We start from the raw sequence: 21,885 nt of genomic DNA on the forward strand, positions 1-21,885 counted from the left end.
TATTTCATGCAAGAAGCGAAATTTATACTCTTGATAAGTGTCTGCACATGCTTACAGGGCAATTACCGCAGAGTTATGACTGATACCAGTTATCATGTAACACATATGAAAGATGTCAGATATGCCATCTCTTTTTGTGACAGCAGAATTGATGGAGCACTTATGCAATCATCCCCAGCTCGCGCTATCTCCAAAGCTTCCACAATTTCTCGGGTAATTTGGCATTTGTGCACGTAAAGGACTTTGCACTTGTGAAAGAGAGGACGACAACCCTCTTTACTTTTTCTTTTGCACTTTAAACAATGAATGCTCATGTGCCCCCCTTTTTTGTTGTTCACAACGTAGTCATGCTCGCTCAACCGCTCGTTCAGGCATCGTCCCGTTTGGCCTATATAGTATTTTCCACATGATAAGGGCACTTTATAAACAACACCTTCATTGCATCTCACAAACGGCTTTTGATGCCTGATTTTGCAACCAGTTTTTCTTTGGTTTCCTGAAGTACTTTGCTTACATAATGACATCAGCTTATTTGGGGCAGAGAACACCACGTCAACGTTTGCCCTGTTACCAATTTTTTTGAGATTGTGTGAAATCTTATGTTTATAAGGAATGACTGCAAATTTCTTATTGGCTTTTGTCTCTTCCGGCTCGTCCTGGCACTTGGCTTCCCATTTTTTCTTTTTGACAAGTCCTTCCGCCACAGAAACCAGCAGGTGTAACGGATAACCCACATCTTGCAATTTGTTGGACTGCAGGAGAAGGCTTTCTTCGATTGCATGTTCACAAGACTTCTTTGTACAGTTAAGAAACCCTAAACGAGCTATGTTTCTTTTTATAAGCTTTGAGTGCGCGGAACTGAAGGGTAAGGGCATTTTTCCATCCCTGGGATGATAAATCCAGCAAGTGTGGTCTTCTAGAAAAGTTAACCTGATATCGAGAAAGCGTATGCTACTGTTCTCTGGCATTTCATGCGTGACTACAAGAGGAGATAGGCTACACTTGAAATGATCTAAAACCTTTTCTACCGCCTCATTGAGGGTGATTGCAGTGGTGTCTAAGAAGATTAAAAAATCGTCGACAAAACGAAAAACTTTTAACACCCCTACGTCTTCAAGGCAGGCTAAAAGCCTTCTGTCACATTCGGCTAAAAACAGGTCACTTAACAAAGGAGCTACGCTGGACCCAATACATATTCCTTGCTTCTGCAAAAACAGATCGTCGGCCCACTTTACAAACGTAGAATTGAGATATGTACTTATAGCTCTAAAAAACCCCCAACACTCACTCCCACTGAATTCTGGAAAGCAATGGGGCCAGCGTTCTCAATACATCTTTCAACGCACTGCAATAATCCTTTTTGCGGCAAAGAATAGTAAAGGTCTTTGACATCGACCGAGAAGGCAAACATGTTCTTTCCATCGCTTTGCTTTAGAAAATCAATTACATTTCCTGAATTTTTTATCATGAATTTTTTATCCTCTTGTCAAAATCTTTTTACCTAGCCAGCTTATGCGGTTCCAGAATTTTCTTGGCCTGCCTTTAGTTGCATTGCTAACTTCAGCCATCCAGTGATCAGCGTACTGCTTTATTCCCATTTTTGGTGCATTTCCTCTTTAGATAAGTGCACCTTCCTTGCCCCTCTATGTTCTCTTGAAGCCACACGTTACTGTTCAATGGCCTCCTCAATTTTCTTATTCCACCAGGTTCGTGCCTTCCTCTCCTTTCCTGTGGTTTGCCACTTTTACTAGATTCATTTTACCAGTGACGAGCTGTTGATTGTAAGCTGCTATTAGTGCTGCTTGTTCGTTGTTTAATTTTTCTTTTCTTTATGTGGTTTCTGCATTTATCTTTCAATCAGGGCTTCATTTGCAGGCTAACACATTTATGATCACTTCCCATACTGCACTCTCCCTCCTCGTCTGTTTCATTTTTGCTAGATTGCTAAAGATTCCCAGTGACATTAGGCAGTTGCCAATGGTCATTTGCCTGTTACGGAATTCCCATTTGGGCCTCTTATCTATTTTCCTACTTACAATAACTAGGTTGTCCCGCTCACAGAGGTCTAGCGTTAACTTCCTGTTACAATCTGTGTATCCATTCAGATTCTCAGTGTGGCCATTCATGTCACCCAGCAGAATAATATTGGCACCGTCTCCAAACTGCTTTATATCGTCATTGAGACACTTAACTAGCTCCTTGTTTTCTTGCCTGCATTTGTCCCGTCCCTAAATGAACTACCCCTAGCTATGTCCTTTTACTGGCAATTGTACCTGATATCCAGACGTGTTCTTTACAAGTTGCCTTTATTCTTTACCAATTTGTTCCTTGATATATCAGCATACCTGCGCCTCCTCCCGTCTTCTCTGTTGTCATTCTGTTGCTCCCTTCCCAGACGTAGCCGTCAATAAACGGTGAATCTTCTCGATTCCTGAGATGTGTCTTGCATAGCGCGTATGCGCCGACTTCTTCGTCCTTTAACTGGTGTTTTATTTCTAACAATATTGGTCGCTTTCTACCCCCTTGCGTGCTTATGTACCAGGCAAAAAAAAAACCATTGTGTCCATTTGGGCATTCCGATTAGATCCATTTGGAATCAAATGGACAAAATAGGTCGGAAAAAACCTAGTGCAAAAGAGACAAGGACTGAGAAAGACAGACACACAAAGTATGAACTTCTTCGAAACTTCTTCGTCCTCTTAAAGCATGGCACATACCCACATGGGGGGATTGGTCAAAATGTAGTGGCATAAACAAGGAAATTTCCATAGAAGATTGCGACAAAATTTTAGCACCAAGCGTGAATTTTGAAAAATGTATCAATAAAAACGACCGAAGAATATTTAAAGTAAAATAACAGATAGCATTTTGGTGAAAAAAAAAGAGCTAGAAGCATTTTAAAAGAATTAGCAATTCAACCTACCAGTTGCAATTATGTAATCATGGAGAATCCCACAAATGGAACCCAATGCAAATCCTTTGGCGTTCGCACTGAACGATAATAACACTGGCAGAGATAACGGGAGTCCTAACCTGGAGAGAGGAACCTCCAGGTGAATCTTCCTCTGAAGTGCGAACTGTGGACAGTAGAGGAGAAAATGGTCTACAGATTCAACTTCCCCACATGCATCACATAGGTTTGTCGGTGTCAACCCACACCTGCATAGATACAAATTCAAACTGGGAATCCTGCACCGCAACCGCGTCATTGATACCTCACACAGCCTGGTATTACACGAACGGACGTTCCAATTATATGCTAAGTGCTGATAATCAGTGGTATTTAGTAAGGGATCACGTAACCTGTCTGATAAGTGTTGGAACCGCTGAAACCTGGAAATCGCCACGAGGCTGAAATTCGGTACAGGATGTGTCACTGACCCGTCAAGAGCCGACCTTGCTAAATAATCAGCCACCTCATTTGAATGAATACCTGCATGGCCAGGGACCCAGACAGAACAGACCTCCTTCGAAGTGCATGGGACAAAAAATCACAGGAATAGGCTCAGAAAATCTCTTTGTGATGTTTCAAGGGAGACAAACTGACAAACAGTCAGCGAGAATAATAACGTGAGACACATGACATGGAATTTTGTGCAGGGCCAATGCACAAGCCAAAAATTCTGCAAACAATATAGGAATATAATCGGGGATGGAGACAGAATAGCTCCAGACCAAATCCTGCGAAAAGATGCCAACTGCGGCTTTTTAGCAGCTGACGGAGGCATCGGTAGAAAGCACTGTATGATAGGGGTATTCCTCTATGTGATCAAAGAGAAGGCCGTTTAAAATGTTTGCTGGCATGTGTTTCGCATGAGATGGGAATATGTGCTCAAAATAGAATTCCACTGCTGCCGGCGTGTCAACAACCCGCTGCAAAGAACCGAGATCAACACCAATCGGTGTTAAAAGGTTCTGCGTTAACATAATTTGTGGCATTCGATACCGAGGCCATTGATGAGAAAAGAATAAGGCCAACTGTGACACAAAAATAGGGGTACTGACATCAGTCACCGGGTTCAACGACCTGAGTTCGCACCGTGAGTATTTGAAAGCGGGAACTTAGATCAGGGATACGGGCTTCCAGATAAAGCAGGGCGTTTGAAACTGATTTTGGGAGACCAAGGCAGAGACGTAGAGCGCACCTTTTCAGTAAGATTAAGGGTTGAATCTTGTAGTTTGCTCTACCAGAGAACAGAATGCAACCAAATTCAAGTATAGGTCTTACATAGCCTTTGTATAGTAACAATAATGTGTCGCAGCGCATCCCAAACTTTTTATTGGCGATTCTTGTCAGCCGGCCTAGAACGCGTTCTCCTTTATACACATTGTTTTTTATATGAAGGCTCCAATCTAATGCTGGGTGATAAGTAACACCTGGATATTTAACCGATGCCACTTGTGGAATCTGCTTCGAGCGATGGACTAATGAAATGTGCAAAGGCGCATCTGGAGGAAATACCATAACGCCGCATTTGTCAACATTCAGGGTTAAAATAATACCGTGCAACCGTACTCCAAGAGCATCCAAATATCCCTGCGGAATCTGGTAAAGGGAATGGATATCCCTGGCCGAGGCGAAAAAAGCTATGTCATCTGCATACACAAAAACTTTTATATAAGGACGAATGGGGATGCCACTAACCAAAATATTAAAAAGCAGCGGGGATAGCACCGATCCTTGCGGCACACCTCTTGATTGATAATATGTATTAGAACATAGGGTTCCCTCTGTGCAGTAAAAGTATCTGTCCTTTAGAAATTCAGATATCCACGCATAAATGTAGGTTGGAGGATGTAACTGAGCAAGTCTGTTAAGTAGTATAGAATGTTCTAAACTGTCATAGGCCTTTGCTACATCGAGTCACCAAAGCTTAAACTTCCCTTCTGCATAGCGAAAGCCGAATTCTGCTCTCTAGATCCACATGCGCAGACCATATAGAGCATCCGCGACGAAAGCCAATCTGGGCTGAGCTGAGACCATTCATCATGATGCTTTTGTGAGGCGACTGTGCACTATTTGTATTAATTTGACTGAATTTGAAATTAGCTCAATTGGCCGAATATTATCTAAGACATATCCTTTTCCTGCATCTTTCATCAATAAAATAATTTTCGCTGTCTTCCAAATGCTGGGAATCCATGCATTTTCCAATGAAGCATTGACGATACCTAAGAGATCACTTGTAAAATCCTGGGCTAAAATTTTAATCATACCAACAGTGACACCATCTTGTCCAGGAGCTGCAGGATGCAACATTGCCAGGACTGAGAAGAGCTCTGATGCGTCAACCTCGGTATAATCCGAAGAGGGTGAGATTGTGCACAAAGGGACATTTCTCTGCGTCTCGAAACGTAATGCCAATCCTTGAGCAATATGCTCCAGGGTTTCCTGAGCCTTTTGTGTTGATAACACTGTTGAACTAGTGAGGAGAGGGACTGCAGAACGCTTGTTACATTCCATGAATCTATACAGGGCCTTCCGATTACGAGGATTTGAAGGATATGTGTTTAAATTTTGGTTATACTCCTCCTTGGCTTTTGCAATTGTTCTTTTGAAAGATGCAGAGAATTTGTGATTTAACCAATTAGCTGGACTCTGGTTGCAGGATAGCCTCTTACAGGCCGCTTTTCTGCGACGATAGGCCTTCTCACGTTCTTCTGTCCACCAAGGAGACGGCTTTTTATTTGAGGCTGCTGCGGGCACAGTGAATATTGAGTGGTCCATATCATCTAATGATTTTCTTTTTGTCTCACTAGCTGTTTGTTTCGTGTATATATTGTCGAGAGGTACTGGGATGTATACCCAGCACCGCCACCAAATATGTCGCCGAGAAACGGTTGACGTAAGCAGGGCTGGTTTACTTGCTTTAGTTAGACGCGCAAGACGTTGGGACGCGCAAGGCAGCAGGCAGCACGAGATTTATTTATTTATTTATTTATTTATTTATTTGAACATACTGCTGGCCTCACATTTGAGGCCGTCGCAGGAGTGGGACATCACATACACAAAATAACACAGGTCAAGTAAGTGCCAACACAAAGGCGATCGTAGTCCAACAAGGCAATATGCATTATACAAAAGGTAAAACAAAATAGCAAAACAGGAGCAAGTAGCATATTTGAGGACTTCGGCACGGTAAAAAAAAACAAAAAAAAACACAGTAACAAAAATGCAGACAAGTTTTTAAGGAGCAAGAAATGAAACAATAGCTGCTGAAGAATGATACTGTCATGAGAAACGAGCAACATGGTTAAAAAATATAATAAGCGAGAGTCAGATAAGAAAGTCGGGATGTCATCGTCAGCAAGGAAAAAAGAGTGCAAGAGTTAGCGCACCAGCATCGTAGTTGTTATTGCAAAATAAAGCGTGATATGTTGGCGATGAAATCTTTGAGTGATGCGCAGTTGACAGCATCGCAAGGCAGACTATTCCGCTCACGGATTGCTTGTGGGAAGAAAGAGTACCTGAATATATCGTTGTGAAATCTGTACTCGGTTAAGTGCTGTTGGTGTTTTGTTCTGGTAGTGCGCGTGTTTGACTTTATTAAGTACTTACTCGTATCGATTTTCATACCGCCATTAAGCAGAAGGAAAAGAAACTTGAGGCGCAGTAGTCTGGCTCGGTTATGTATAGTGGGAAGGTCGGCTTGTCTTAAGAGCTGTGTAGGGGAGTCATGACGGCGATATTTGTTAAAAATAAATCTGACCGCTTTTCGTTGTACGCCCTCTAATCTTTCTATGTATTGTTTGCGGAAGGGGAGATGATGAAGACGAAGCATCTAGCCCCGAGATAGGCTTGCCAACTGCCAGAAAATGCAGTTTAGCCGCAGTATGACGCCACTAGAGGAGTTAGTAGCGTAGCAATATGCGCTTTTGAGACCTTCTTTATAGCCCATATTTTTTCAAAGTGACCTTTGATGAGCGCGGTTATCTTTCTGTTGATAATCTGCATCGACTGCTGTCTTGTAAGGTGGCCCCTGGGCCGTCGTCAAGTTGCTTAGTGCAACTTTTAGTCCTGGGGACCATTCAGAGTTTGTGTTTGTACCACTGAAAAATAAACGAATTGAATTGAATTTCGCAAAAATAAAACCGTTTGCTGCGCCCTTTCATCCCGGCTTGTCGGAGAACCTCTGCTCTACGCTGGAAGAGAAAGCGACAGATCTGGACACCGTTCGCAGCGACCTGGTGGCTTCGGGCTATCCCAGTTCTTATATACGAAAATCCTGGAATCGCCTAGCTCACCCGCCGCCACAGCAACCCCAGCGAGAGAAGAAAAGGATTCCGATAACCTACGTCCCCGGAGTAAGTGAAAGTTTATCCCGCATATTCCAGTCGTACGAAGTCGAAGTCGCACATGTACCCTCGCGGAAGCTGCGACACGCGATGGTTACAGCGAAAGACAAGATAAATAAGAAGTTCCCGGGCATCGTGTGTTCCCTGCGCTGATTGTGAGCATGTCTATATCGGTGAAACAGGTGATTTTCGAAAAAGATTGCAGCAGCACCACAATGATGTCAAGAACAAGCGCGTGGCGCAACAAACACACTGGCTGATCATGCTATCTCCGAGGGCCATGACATCGACTGGGAAGGCATGAAGATAATCGGAAAAGAAAAGAGCAAGACGACAAGGCTTTACCTAGAATCTTTTATATTCGGACGACGGCAAACACGCTTAATCGCAACGAAGGCAATCTACCTCCGATATACTCCCGCTGCTTGCGTCATATCATAAACCTATATAACTTACTTTCACTCCTGTCTTTCTTTCATTGTGAACAAGGCTCCCGTAAGCCGGGGCCGAAACGTCATCTTTTTAACGATTGGTCGGCGCTTGAATATTTTCCGCCTTGAACATACCCGACCAGACGGGTTTCCGTCGAACCCTGGATTTCATCGCACTTCGTGAGGCGTATGGCCAACCGTTCATCACTGAGATTCGCCGCTTCATTTCATTAGAAACCCGTGCATCAGCATATCAGGGTCATCTTCAATTCAACTTAACCTGCAAGGCACGGGATGTGATTCCTCGCTCCTTACGCCTGAACAGGCCCGTTGCAAGCCGCTTTGGTGTTCACGTTGTTTCGAAAGCTGAACGCCTTCTACAAGCTAGGATCATGGGCTGCAGAGAACAAGTCCGCTCACTAAAAAACGAAGCCTTCTTCGCACGTCGCCGGCTCGAGTACGAGTGCCCCGATGATTTTGCCAGCATCCAGCTGCACGTCAACTTCCATGCTGCTCTCCGCTCACGTCGGGACGAAGCCGTGCACGAGAGAAAGCTTCAAAGGATACTACCTCGTCGCATGGACATTTCCAGAACTGCTAACCGCACCACAGTGCACAACCTTTCGTCACAGAAACTGGACGACGCTGAGCTCTCAGTGTTGAGCCTCGGTCTAATAATAATAATTGGTTTTTGGGGAAGGAAAGGGCGCAGTATCTGCCTTATATCGTTGGACACCTGAACCGCGTCATAAGGAAAGAAGCAAAGGAGGGAGTGAAAGAAGAAAGAGGTGCCGTAGTGGAGGGCTCCGGAATAATTTCGACCACCTGGGGATCATTAACGTGCACTGACATCGCACAGCACACGGGCGCCTTAGCGTTTTTCCTCTATAAAAACGCAGCCGCCGCGGTCGGGTTCGAACCCGGGAACTCCGGATCAGTAGTCGAGCGCCCTAACCACTGAGCCACCGCGGCGGGTGAGAATTTCAATTTGGGACCGGTGCCGGACATAAAAAACGGCCTGGCTTAGGTTATGGTTAAGCCTAGGATGCGAAGCATACGTCGCTTGGCAAGCCGTACTTCTCGTTCTTCTCCCGTTTCCGTGGCTCTTTGTAACTTGCGCTTTGCGGTCTGGCTAGCCGCCCTCTCCCTGGCCGACATCTCGCTGCTCAACTGACTCAACGAGTGCGTCGCCTTTTATAGACCTCCTGCATGTTTGTAAACAAACAAGGTGGCGCTGCAGTCGCTAGCGGGCTCGTGGTAGGCAAAAGGCCAGGGAGTGTCGTCGCGGAGAGGTGTTGAGCGCGGGTTTTTGAGGCTTGTAGGCGCGTTTTCAGTTTCTGCAAATCACAGCAATGGTTGATGTTTACAGCTTAGTAATTTCTTGAAGTACACGAGCTCGCGTTGGCCACGTGCGGCGTATTCAGAGAAATAGTTCGCCACTGTGTATCGTATATATGGTTAGTAGTAAACAGAAAGCGTTTCTGCCGTTGATTTCTACGCTAGGCATTGAATAAAATAGGAAGTTTTTGGCACTCTGCTCTAGCCAGAATGATTTTGCTTCGGGACAGTAGTGAGAGGATGTGCTGGCGATCTTTCGGCGGGGCAGACGTGCGCTCACCGTCTGCTGACACACGTACCTGTCGCGCTGAGCGAAAAGTGGGGACAGCGTCGTGTACTTATTCTCCTCTAGCTGTCCCGCTTAAGCGCTGTTTTTATCCGCAGGATCACGCACCAGCCAGGCCGACTTCTCCCCTTGTTAAACTGGTCGATTTGGTGAAAATTTTTGATCTATGGAATTATTTTCTTTCTTAGCCCTGGGGTGTTGTTTCGTGACGAAAAATTATAGCAAAATATTAAAGTACGCTTTCGAGATGCGGGGTCGTCGAAAATTGTGAGGTAATTCCTTTGAGGCTTTCTTTGTGTTCAGGGCCGCATTTCTTTGACCAAAGCGCAAGCGAAGAGGCCAAAAACGAGGAAATAAACGTTAATTATAAGGTTTGTTTTCTGACCTTTCACATTTTCTGCGATTGGCATCACTCACACCTTCGTAATTTCGTAACGCATGAAAATAGAATGATTCTATTTGTCGCAAACGATTCCTGAGACGTTGAGGAATGTAATTTCTCTCGATTTTTTTTCCTACAGGTGCAGTATTATGTCCGTTATTTTTGTAAGAAACGTTTTCACATAACTATGTATGCATAAGTACATGATCATCTAAAAAAAAGAAGTAATAGCGTCATATACAGAACAAGGCTTTGTAAACATACTGGCGTAAAAAATTTGCGCACTTTCTACTCAATTAGTTGGGACCTTGAGGTGACTTGACGAGGGTGTTAATTATAATTACCCAAGAACTGCACCAGGTATAGCTAAAAATAAAAGGCATTACCGAAACTAGCGTAGCAATTTCATATTTGCACCAAATTTAGTTTCATATCGCGTGCATAAATAACGAAAATAGTTTTCATTGCCGCGCCCCCTCTCAATATCGACACGTCTGTTAGTAGCACGCCTGCGGCTGCTTCTTTCCAAACAAGCTTCGCGGTCATGGACTGCATCATGAAACATGACACATGCATGATGCAATGAAAAAGCATGTGGCTTTTAGCACACGTAAGTTACGCTATTCTAAGCAAGCCAACGTGACCGCGCATGAACTTACCAGATTTCTTTCTACCCGAATCAAATAATTACGTGTCATATTAAGAAACACTTTCTAGTAAATATCAAATGCCATAAAACGTGCCATTAAAACATGCTGTGCTATTAACAAAAGAACGCATTCCTTGGGGGCGAGTGAACCTGCCGGCGGGGGCCCCGTGCACACCGGCTCAAGGTGATAAATGCGTGCGCAGCTAGATACGTGCTTTTTTTCCTTGCGCAGTTATAAGCGTACTATGCTGATGTTCAGGTGAATGAAAGCGGTAACTTACATGCTATTAAGTACATTGAGTGGCAGTGCCGATCGACTCCCAGACTTCGCGCTTTAGTACCGCGGCCCATTCCCCTTAACCAGTTTACTAATGCGGTATTTATCGCGAGGAGCCTATCGGGGCTAATTTAAATTTCCTTTTATGCCACTACGTGGATCGAACAGTGACGCAGCTGGTCAATACATGCGGCTTCTGCAGTGCGCAGGCATGATATGTAGCCGCCGGTAGCTGCAGCAGCTGCGGTAGGCACCGGCTGGCCGTAGCTGTTTTGCCTACCACGCGGAAGTCGCTGCTGACATCAGCGCCACCGCATCTTCGTGACGTCGCGGGGTGAAGGAGGTCCATACAAATGCGTGACGTCAGTATCTCCTAGCGGTAGGAGCGGGAGTTAAGCCGCCGGCGGAGGCTGCGCGTCCGCAAGCGAGCGCACGAGTTGAGCCCAGCTTTCACAGCTGTTGTGACGTCATATCACGTGGTGCGCCGATGTAGGTCAAGTGGTAGCTACGCGGCCGCGCGCGGCGCAGCAAGGAAGAGCTCGGTTGTGCGGCTAGTATGCTTCGCATAAAAGATTGTTTGCGCCGTGGAAACTGCGGTCAAGAATGTGGAGCCGTCCCGTCGCGACGAGGCACGCACCCGTGTCGTCAGCGTGCTGTCCAAGCTGAACCGGCATCAAGGACTTAAACCTCTTGCCCGAAGAAAGAAGTTACTAAAAAGATTGCGTGGCAATGAGAACATCGTGATCCTGCCCGCGGACAAGGGAAACGCAACGGTCGTCCTGGACAAACGAGAGTACGTGAACAAGATGACGAGCATGCTGGAAGATGAGAGAACCTACTTGCCACTAAATCGGGACCCCACTTCAAAGGTGCAAAGGGACTTGCAGAAACTTTTATTTATTTTTATTTATTTATTTATTTCTGATACCCTCATGGCCCACAGGGCATTATTGAGGGGAGTGGTACATAGATATAAAATGAAACTCTTACAAAAAGGGGGTTAACGCATACATAGGCATGCCTACAAAAAAAAAAAGAAGCTAGCTGCAAGAAAATACATGATTCAAAAAAGCGAAACAATACAATACAAAAAATAGATAAAGAAAATTATTTGCTTCCACCGCATTTCAGGTCAAACAGACTTGACCATGGGTGGAAGATTAGAGAAATTAAATGCAAAACTAACACTTATCAAAACGCATTTTTCCCATCTAGCATTCATGACTGGAATCGCCTGCCCCATGAAATTGTTGAGTGCCGTTCCGAGTCTAATGTATGAGTGCGCAGTTGGCTTTCTTTTGGCTTTTTTAATCACGCGGTCTTCGTTCTTGTTGGTCCAGCATCATTTGGTCAGTTGGCTTTTTTTCGTCATGTCTTTTTGTTGTTTCATATATCATTCATTTTGTACTTGCTGTGTCATGCCTTGTTGTATTGCTTTTTTTTCTTCCTCTTTTTTTTCTGGCCTATTCTTCTGTTATGTATCCTCATCCCCCCTGCAATAATGCCTTCGGGCGCTGCAGGTATTTCCAATAAATAAATAAATAAAACGAATAAATTCACAAAAACAGTCAAAAAACATTTCATGTAAACACAAAGATATGAACTAGAACATCACCCTTCGTAGAAACATTGAACGGGTACGATGGCAGAAGGCTATTAACAGAAGAAAGTGCATGCGAGAAAAAAAAAAGGAACAGGGCTAAATACACAATATACAAAACGAAGTGGACCAACTGAGGCTATGGTAAACCATAATGTAATGACATTGACAGTGCCCTAAACTCATCAACGTCCTTTGCAGCTACAATATGTGGTGGTAGGTGGTTCCACTCCGACGATGTTTTTGGAATAAAGGAATTTATGCAGGATGCTGTCCGGCAACGAGGAACGCCAACTTTCCGTGAGTGATCGATGCGAGATGAAACATATGTTGGTGTTGTGATCAATGCTTCTTTCAGAGTAGAGTTCATGCTGTAAATTTTAAAAAACAGACACAGACGGGACACTTCTCTGTGCAGAGCAAGAGGGGTTAACGATAAACTATTTTTTATTTCTGTGACACTGGAAGCACGATCATAGTTGCGCACAATAAAACGCGCTGCTCTATTCTGCACAGCTTCTAGAGCGTCGATGAGTGTGTTAGTGAAAGGGTCCCATACAGAGTTAGCGTATTCTAATTTTGAGCGCACAAGTGACTTATACAGAAGAAGCTTGACAGGGGTTGGTGCTAAGTAAAAATTGCGCTTAAAGTATCCAAGCATGCGGTTAGCGGAAGCTATGATAGAGCTGACGTGTGCTGTCCATGTTAGATCTGATGTTAGAATGACGCCGAGATATTTATAAGATTCCACGGGTGTTAGCAAGGAAGAAGAAATAGTGTAGGCAACAGGACTTGAATTTTCGCGACGGGAAAAGCGCATTACTTTGCATTTAGTCGTATTAAGAGTCATTTGCCATTGTGAACACCAGTTAGCGATAGTGGTTAGGTCTGCCTGAAGTAATTCAACGTCATTCGTATTTTTTATTTCGCGGTAAACGACACAATCGTCCGCAAAGAGTCCTACTCAAGATGTTACATTGTTAGGCAGGTCATTAATATATACAAGGAACAGCAAAGGACCTATGACAGAACCTTGTGGGACGCCGGAGGTCACAGGAATGGATGACGAGTTAAAGCCATTAGCGTGTACATACTGCAATCGGTTAGACAAAAAGCACTCAATCCACCTTAGTACATTATGATCAATATTAAGTTTACTTAGTTTGTAAAGAAGTAAGTTGTGCGACACTGTGTCAAATGCTTTGCGAAAGTCTAAATAAATACAGTCAGCCTCATTGCCATGATCAAGTATGAAGTTAATATTGCTCGTAAGACTTATTGTGTTTCGCAAGAGAAGTATTTTCTAAAACCATGTTGTGCACAGTTGAAGAACGAAGATGACTCAAGAAAGTTAGCTAGGTGAGAAAGGATCACATGTTCCATTATCTTGCAAGGAATGCTGGTTAATGATATTGGTCGATAGTTGAGTGAAAGGTGTTTGTCGCCTGATTTGTGGAGTGGAACCACCTTACCCAATTTCCAGTCATCTGGGAGTTCACCGTCTTGAAGGGATTGCTGAAATAATTTTGACAGTATTATGGCAGAATATACTTTAGTGTTTTTCAGAATTTTACTGCTGATATTATCTGGACCGCAAGAAGAGGATAGTTTCATGTGATCTATGATAGTTATGATGCCTTCAAAATCAAAATGAATGTGATGTGACCATTATAGTCCGGTAGTGATGTGCTTGAGGAGAGATAAAATGCCTTAGCAAAAGTTTCATTAAGTACCTTAGCACTGTCGCTAATAGGGATGGGATTTGATTGCGCATCGAGAAGAGAAACTGATGGCTGGACTGAACCGTTGACAACATTCCAGAACTTTTTTGGATCAGTTAGTAAAAGTGATGGCAGAGTGACGTTAAAATATCGCTCCTTGGCTATCTTTAACGCATTTTTGTACTCCTCAACCACACCTCTGAGTGCTGTCCAATGTTCAGGTTTTCCCGATGACTTTGCCTTGGAATATAACCGTCTTTTTTTTTGTTACCAAGGCGTTTTAATGACCGGGTGAACCATGGTGACCTGCCATTAGTAGTGATGATTCTTCGAGGAACATGCAATTCAGTTAGCTCATGTAGTTTGTTCTTAAATAGACACCAATTTTCATTAACAGACCTTTGGTCAGACTTTATGAGAAAGTCATCCAAAAATAGCTTAAGGCCATCATTAATTGACGTAAAATTTGCCTTAGCATAGTCGTAAATGGTTTTAGTTTTATTTCGCGATTTGTTAGACGGTAAGCTTAATCCGATAAGGAGTAGGTAATGATCGCTTAAACCTGGTAAGTAGCTTACGTCGGAAACAAGGTCTGGGGAACTAGTTAGCAAAAGGTCTAATATGCTTGAGCTTGTAGATGTCACCCTTGTGGGTTGTGTGACTACCTGTGTTAATGAAAAGGTGGAGCAAAGTGCTGAAAAAAAACTTGTTGATTCTGATGATCCATCGTTGCCTAAATGAGTGTCTGACCAGTTAATGGCAGGAAAGTTAAAGTCACCAAAAAGAAAAATAGGCCGATTAGGAAACCTTGTTTGAATTATGTTAAGAATGTCATGGAGGTAATTACAGAAGCCAACGGTAGTAGATGGTGGACGGTAACATGCACAAAAGAGGAGAGCTTTGTTGTTAATTTTGATCTGGACACAAATGAACTCAAGAGTGGTATCAAGGTTAACTTCAAAGCATGCTATATCCTCAGATACCGCGATTAAAGTGCCGCCGCCGCGGCCAGAAGGGCGGTCACAACGAAATATATGGTAACACTTTTGTGAGGAAAATATTTCGCTATTGCGCACGGATTCATTGAGCCAAGTCTCTGTTAGTACGGTAATATCAGCCCCCATGGTATCGGCGGTGCAGGATAAGCTGTCACGATGACAAAAAACACTGCGTATATTAGTGAAAAGGATAGAAATGTTTCTAAGTGTTTGCGCAGGTCGATGCTCATCCTTATCTAGTTATCTTGGAGAAGAATGGCTTGAAGGGCTTGAGTTGGTTACAACACGTGTTGAATTGTTTTCCCGGACACTATCAGTTATAGGGCAGTACATGTAACATCTTTTCTTAAGAATAAGCTTGTTGTAGCGGAGGCTAAATGATTCTTCGGGCTCAGTTTGCTTTGCGAATTGAACAAGTTTCTTCCGCGCATGCCTGGTGGCCTGAGAAAAATCTTCGCTAATCGAGACGTCTGAATCTTTCAAGTTGGTCTTTGCACCGAAAACTCTTTCTCTGATTTTGTGATGCGAAAATTTGACTAGTATTGGTCGCGTTTTCTCTGGTCCAGCCGTACCAATTCTATGGGCGCGCTCAGTGTCCATTTCAGCTAAGGTTACAGACATTTCGTCTTCAATAATTTCCCGTACCTTTTTCTCAGATTCAGCCCATGATTCAGTCGATACGTCTGGAACATTGAAAAACACCAGATTTTCCCTTCGAGACCTATCCTCTAAATCGTTTAAACGGATTTTAAGCTTCTCATTTTCGTCCAGTGCCCTTTCAGCATTTTCTTTCACCGTCGCCAAATCTTCACGAACTTCATCTAGAAGCTCCAGTTTATCTTCAACCGAATTAAGACGTATTGAAAGGTCTGCAATCTGTCCGCTCAATTCTTTCTGATTGGCTGTGAGGTCTTGCAAGGAACTGAATATACGCTCTTGCCCTTCCTCAATTTTAGCAGAACGGTCCCTAAGGTCATGAAGCAATGCTAAAACCGCTTCGCTTCCGCTGTCCAGAGCGTCTTGAACCGACTGGGCATTCCTCGCGGCACCAGTTTTGTTCGGCCCAGGATTCAGCTCGACATCCCCACACAGCAGCAATTTCATTACGCAGAAACACTCATGCACATGATTCAAAAGCAGTTGTGGGCACGGGAACACAACAAGGAATGCATTACTGGAGCGCTTAGAAGATGTGTAACTAACCTGGAACAGGCAGAAGCGGAACAAATTGGTCGGCTGCATTGTAGCGTTGTTCCCATGCCCACTAAACTGCTGCGGGCGTCGCCTGTTGCTTAAGTAGAGCGGGCTTGATGATGTCGATGCAGTTGCGGTCAACAGTCCAGGAAGAGCCGCGGTAACTGGCTCCGGCGTGGTATCCAGAAGATGGGCGGAACACACGTCACTTTGCGCTGGCTTGTCTTGCTGCAGCACGTGTGGCAGAAAACCATCGCAACACCGATAAGGCGCCGCGTCGGTGCTTGTGCTGGAGATGGTCACGATCTGGAACAGGCAGAAGCGGAACAAATTGGTCGGCTGCATTGTAGCGTTGTTCCCATGCCCACTAAACTGACGTCTTCTGATGACGTCTTCTCCTTTGTCCCGCCACAACACAAGTCCCTCTACTACTTCCTCCTCTGCCACAATGGTTCCGCTCCCGCTCTGTATGGACTGCCAAAGATCCACAAAGAAGGCAACCCAATGCGCCCAATCGTCGATTTCAGCCGCTCCCTGCTTCACAAGCTGTCGAACTATTTGCATCGTGTTATATCCCCTTTGGTTGGTAAAAGCGAAACGCACGTGCACAACTCACACGACTTCATTGAAAAGGTTCGCAACATGGTTATAGATGACGATGAAATTTTGGTTCCATTTAACGTGAAGTCACTGTTTACGAGCGTGCCCACTGTCCTGGCCGTGAAGGTTTGCACAGATGCGCTCCAGGCGGATGCAACCCTACCGGACAGAACACCCATTGAAGTTCCAGACCTCAGCAGACTTCTTCAGTTCTGTTTGTCAAACACCTATTTCACGTTCCAGGAGAACATATATAAACAGGTGATGGTACGGCTATGGGAGCATCAATTTCTGTCATCGCTGCGAACTTGACAATGGATTCACTGGAGACCCGCGCCCATTCATGCTTCACGTCGCGCCCGAAAGTCTTTCTTCGTTATGTGGACGACTGTTTCTGCATAATCAAGAAATCGGCTGTGAGTACATTCCTTTTGCACCTGAACAGCATGGAACCGGCCATACAGTTTACTACGGAAGAGGAAGTAGATGGCCGTCTGCCTTTTTTGGGCATTCTGGTGAAACGCGACGGCCCTGGAATATCATTCAGTGTATTCCGGAAGGACACGCACACTGGCATGTACCTCAACTTCAGTTCCGTACAGCCGACCAGTCAGAAGAGGTCCGTTGTCTCCTCGCTTGTCCGCCGATCGGAGAACCTCTGCTCTCCGCTGGAAGAGAAAGCGACAGATCTGGACACCGTTCGCCGCGACCTGATGGCTTCGGGCTATCCCAGTTCTTTTATACGAAAATCCGAGAATCGCCTTGCTCACCCGCCGCCACAGCAACCCCAGCGAGAGAAGAAAAGGATTCCGATAACCTACGTCCCCGGAGTAAGTGAAAGCTTATACCGCATATTCCAGCCGTACGAAGTCGCACATGTACCCTCGCGTAAGCTGCGACACGCGATGGTTACAGCGAAAGACAAGATAAAGAAGAAGTTCCCGGGCATCGTGTATAGGGTTCCCTGCGCTGATTGTGAGCATGTCTATATCGGTGAAACAGGTGATTTTCGAAAAAGATTGCAGCAGCACCACAATGATGTCAAGAACAAGCGCGTGGCAACAAACACACTGGCTGATCATGCTATCTCCGACGGCCATGACATCGACTGGGAAGGCACGAAGATAATCGGAAAAGAAAAGAGCAAGACGACAAGGCTTTACCTAGAATCTTTTTATATTCAGACGACGGCAAACACGCTTAATCGCAACGAAGGCAATCTACCCCCGATATACTCCCGCTGCTTGCGTCATATCATGAAACCTATATAACTTACCTTCACTCCTGTCTTTCTTTCATTGTGAACAAGGCCCCCGTAAGCCGGGGCCGAAACGTCATCTTTTTAACGATTGGTCGGCGCTTGAATATTTTCCGCCATAAACATACCCTACCAGACGGGTTTTCGTCGAACCCTAGATTTCATGTTTAGAAAGCATGGTTACCAATCCACCTTCCCTGCCAACATTTCGATGTGACCCGAAAACTTGAAAGTTTCTGATTGAAAATGATTTATAAGGTGATAACCACGTTTCTTGTAAAATCACAATATCAGGGGAATAAGTATTTCTAGATTTGGAAGAGAAGACAATAATACGGAGAGGCAATTCCATTGCAACACTTTGATACCTTCCATGATTACTGACCAATTGAAGAGGCAGAAACCGCCTCTTTAAGGATATCAACATGGAGAAGAAGTTTGGGTGGTCCTTTTTTAGCATTCATCTGTGGAGAACTAGATTTAGATGGTGACGAGGGAGCACGGCGCTTCTGCGTAGGGCACGACATTTCCACATCTGTTGTGCAGATGTCAGTGCGACATGCAATGCTAGGAACAGAGATGTTAGCTGGAACCTGGGGAGCATCAGGAGGTGATGATGAGCGGCCAGCACTAGCTGCACAAGCTGAAACAGATGCAGACGTTGCTGCCAGAGTGGATGTTGATGGTGACACAGATTGAACAGCAACAAATTGAGCCAACGCCTCAGAAAAAGTGGTTAGCATACGCTCAACCACATTATTAAGTGCTTTTTCTACTGTGGTCACATTTGAGGCAGTCAAGTTGGACTCAATGTCCCCAACAGAAGCGCGCACATGACTAGCATATGAGTCTTTTTTCCTGTTAAGAACAGCGTAAGCATCGGCTCTTGAGCACCGCTTCTCTTTGATAATTTCCAACAAGCTACGCTCTTCACTACGTTTTGTGCAGTCGGCATCATCAGCAGAGTGGATGTTGCTGCAGCGACAACAATGAGGCTTCTCTGAGGTGCAGTTACCAGTAGAATGACCTTCTCCACATAAACGGCAGCGGGTCTCCGACTTGCATGCTTTGCCGCTATGCCCGAACCGCCAGCAGTTGGTGCATTGAAGAGGGCGGCGTTCCAGAGTGTCCACACGGTATACAATCGGCCAAATTTCTAATTCAGAAGGGCAGGAAGATCCAGCAAAAGTTGTTAATACAGACTCAGTAGCAACACGCGAGCCATTTACCTCTCTACTACAGCGGTAGACTGAAAGGACCCCAATTCCTGCATCCCGAAATTCTTCTACAATTTCTTGTGGGGACGATGCTGGGTCGACACCGCGTACGATACCCTTGACACATGCAAGCTGTTCGGGAATGAATGCTTTCACCGGCAGTGAGCTGAAAATTTTGCACTGAATTAGGCAAGTCTGCAACACAAACGATGTCTGAGGACTTGCACACAATGCTTCTATGGCCAAATGGACGGACTTCAGAGATCTGCAGATAGTGGTCTGTCAATGATCTTGGCTCCTGTCGAATTAGTTTGGGGGATTTCATTTTGATCGTACCCTCACCGATTGGCTCGAGGGCCACGGGAATAGCATCAATGCCATTTTTTGGAAGGACTCAAGCGGCAGGCTTTGGGCTGGCAAACCAAGCTGCCAACCTTCCACCTGGGGAGGTCAACGACATCTCTCGGCAAAACGCACCCTCAGGTTCACATGAACTGTGTCTTAACCTACGCCTTGGCCAAAACCCCCCAACGTAGTACGGGCTCACCAATGATGAACAAGCCGGAACCACCAGGAGAAGCAGAGACCAGCGGCAGCCAGCAAGGACACGTCAGCGAACACCCACTGTCTGTCCTTTCGCGATCAATCTGTAAGCGCTCCTCCTCACTTAAAAGCTTCGTCTTCATCGGCATTGAAGATTTGTGTGCTAAGACGATATAGGCCAGTATTTAAGAAGTGCCCTATCAGGCCACGTGACCATAAAAAAAAACGAAAACCAAATGAAAGGTGACACAAAAACTTCAGGTACGAAGAAGCGAGTGCAAGACCCCACGTGACTAAGATGGAAAATACAGAATCAGAACAAGGCAAAATATAAGAAATCTAACTAACTCAGGTAAAAACTTCTGTGCAGCCCAAACCTATATACAAGACGGTCAACCAAGCACAAAAAAAAAGGTTCACCAAGCACAAAAAAACCAAACCTAGAGCCCCCTGGAAGCTAGGGAAAATAAATCGCTAAATCTGTGACACTACGCATGAAGAAAAAACTTGATGAACGATGACAAGCCAACACCAACACAGCAAAAATACATGACAGCAAGGAAGAGGAAGTAAAAACGCTAGAAACACTGGAAAAGCCAACAATTAACAAAGCAAGGAAATAAAGTAAAAAACGCTAAAATCATCACGGTGAACATGAAAAAGCCAACAAACAACACGGCAAAACACAAAAAAACACCAAAGAACTTAAAAACCTTGATATGTTAGAAAAACCATGCAACTTAAAAAGTTTGTTAATATCTAAAATGGCTAACTTTTTCCGTCATAGAAATTGAAGGTTTGCTGACACACAGATCATTCGAACGGATTATGTTTGATTATGTGTTATTCAAGGTTTGTTGTCTTGTGCACTGGTCCGCTTATTTCAATTTTATAGTAGGATACAACTTAAAAAAACAGCAGCTGCTAACACTGGCCACAATCCGCGGCTCAGTGTATTGCTGTCTTTCATTCACAGCGCAAAGACGAACACGGACAGGAGGGGAGACACCACAAAGCGCCGACTTCAACAACGTTTATTGTGCGCAGCGAATACATATAGAGTACAGCGGGCATGTGCAGCAACAAAAAAGAAAGTCATGTTAAGACTGGTAGCAGCGCCAAACCGCAAGGGAACACGTTATCGTCGGTACAAGAAAGAAAACAAAGCTAAAACCTAAAAAGGCAGGATGCACACAAGAACAAAAAACATAATACTCTGGCTCGAAATTCTCAAGATACGATGCTCCTTATCACTTAACACCACCGATGGGGCTGCTGACAGTAATCTCCTTGTTTCGCGATCTCACCAGCCTGCGCAGCTATCTCCCTGGCTGTTTTGCTGACATACTTATGAAGGATTGTTGATCTTACCAAAAAGGGACCACGTACGTTCCTTACACTTTTGGCAATCACGACAGTGTATGCCTAGACGGGATGCCCCAATGACGCTATTGCCGTGTTCAGTGAGTCTCGTTGAGACATCTGCCCGTTCGGCCAATGTAGGCTCGGCCACAGGGCATATAACTGTCTTTCGCGCACTCTACAAATGGTTGCCTGTGCCTAACAGTGCAGGAATTGCTAACAGCGACGGTGGAATTCACCTTTTTGCACAGTTTTGAGAGCTTGTCTGGTGCGGAAAACACCACATGTACACCTGCTCTTTTCCCTATCTTCTTGAGCTGGTGGGCGATGGTGTGCATGTAAGTAAATACCGTCGCATTGTCTCTCGATTCAATCTGTGTCAGCCCCGCCGTAGTTTGGAACCACTTCCCTGCTTTCATTGAGCATGCTCTCTGCAACCGATAACAAGAGTGTGCATGGATAGCCAGAACCGCTCAACCGGGTCACCTGGCTAGAGAACGCAGAATCCAGTCAATGCTCACGCGATTTCTCGAGAGCACTGCAAAAGCAAGACTTTACAATTGCCCGTTTAACTAGTTTTGAGTGGGCTGAACCAAAAGGAAGCACAGGTTTGAACCGCGAGGAAACAAGCCTGTATTCCTGTATGAATGGAACATTCGTTGCGCAGCTGAGGAATTAGTCATTATCGCCTGGGACGGCCCACAAATTCGCACCGAAGGGGGCCACCTCATTA

At 44.8% G+C, this 21,885-nt stretch overlaps 1 protein-coding gene across 1 annotated transcript in view; it reads right to left on the reverse strand.

Moving 5' to 3' along the window:
• Nucleotides 1-49: 49 nt before the first annotated feature.
• Nucleotides 50-21,885, reverse strand: part of LOC144124459 (uncharacterized) — a 94,324-nt gene continuing 72,488 nt past the window's right edge. The window contains exon 2 of the mRNA XM_077657137.1: nt 50-16,478. Within this exon, the coding sequence (XP_077513263.1) occupies nt 14,148-15,104 (957 nt within the window). The 5' untranslated portion in view covers nt 15,105-16,478 and the 3' untranslated portion in view covers nt 50-14,147. The remainder of the gene's footprint in view (nt 16,479-21,885) is intronic.

The sequence above is a fragment of the Amblyomma americanum genome, chromosome 3, assembly GCF_052857255.1.
Source record: "Amblyomma americanum isolate KBUSLIRL-KWMA chromosome 3, ASM5285725v1, whole genome shotgun sequence".
Classification (NCBI taxonomy): domain Eukaryota; kingdom Metazoa; phylum Arthropoda; class Arachnida; order Ixodida; family Ixodidae; genus Amblyomma; species Amblyomma americanum.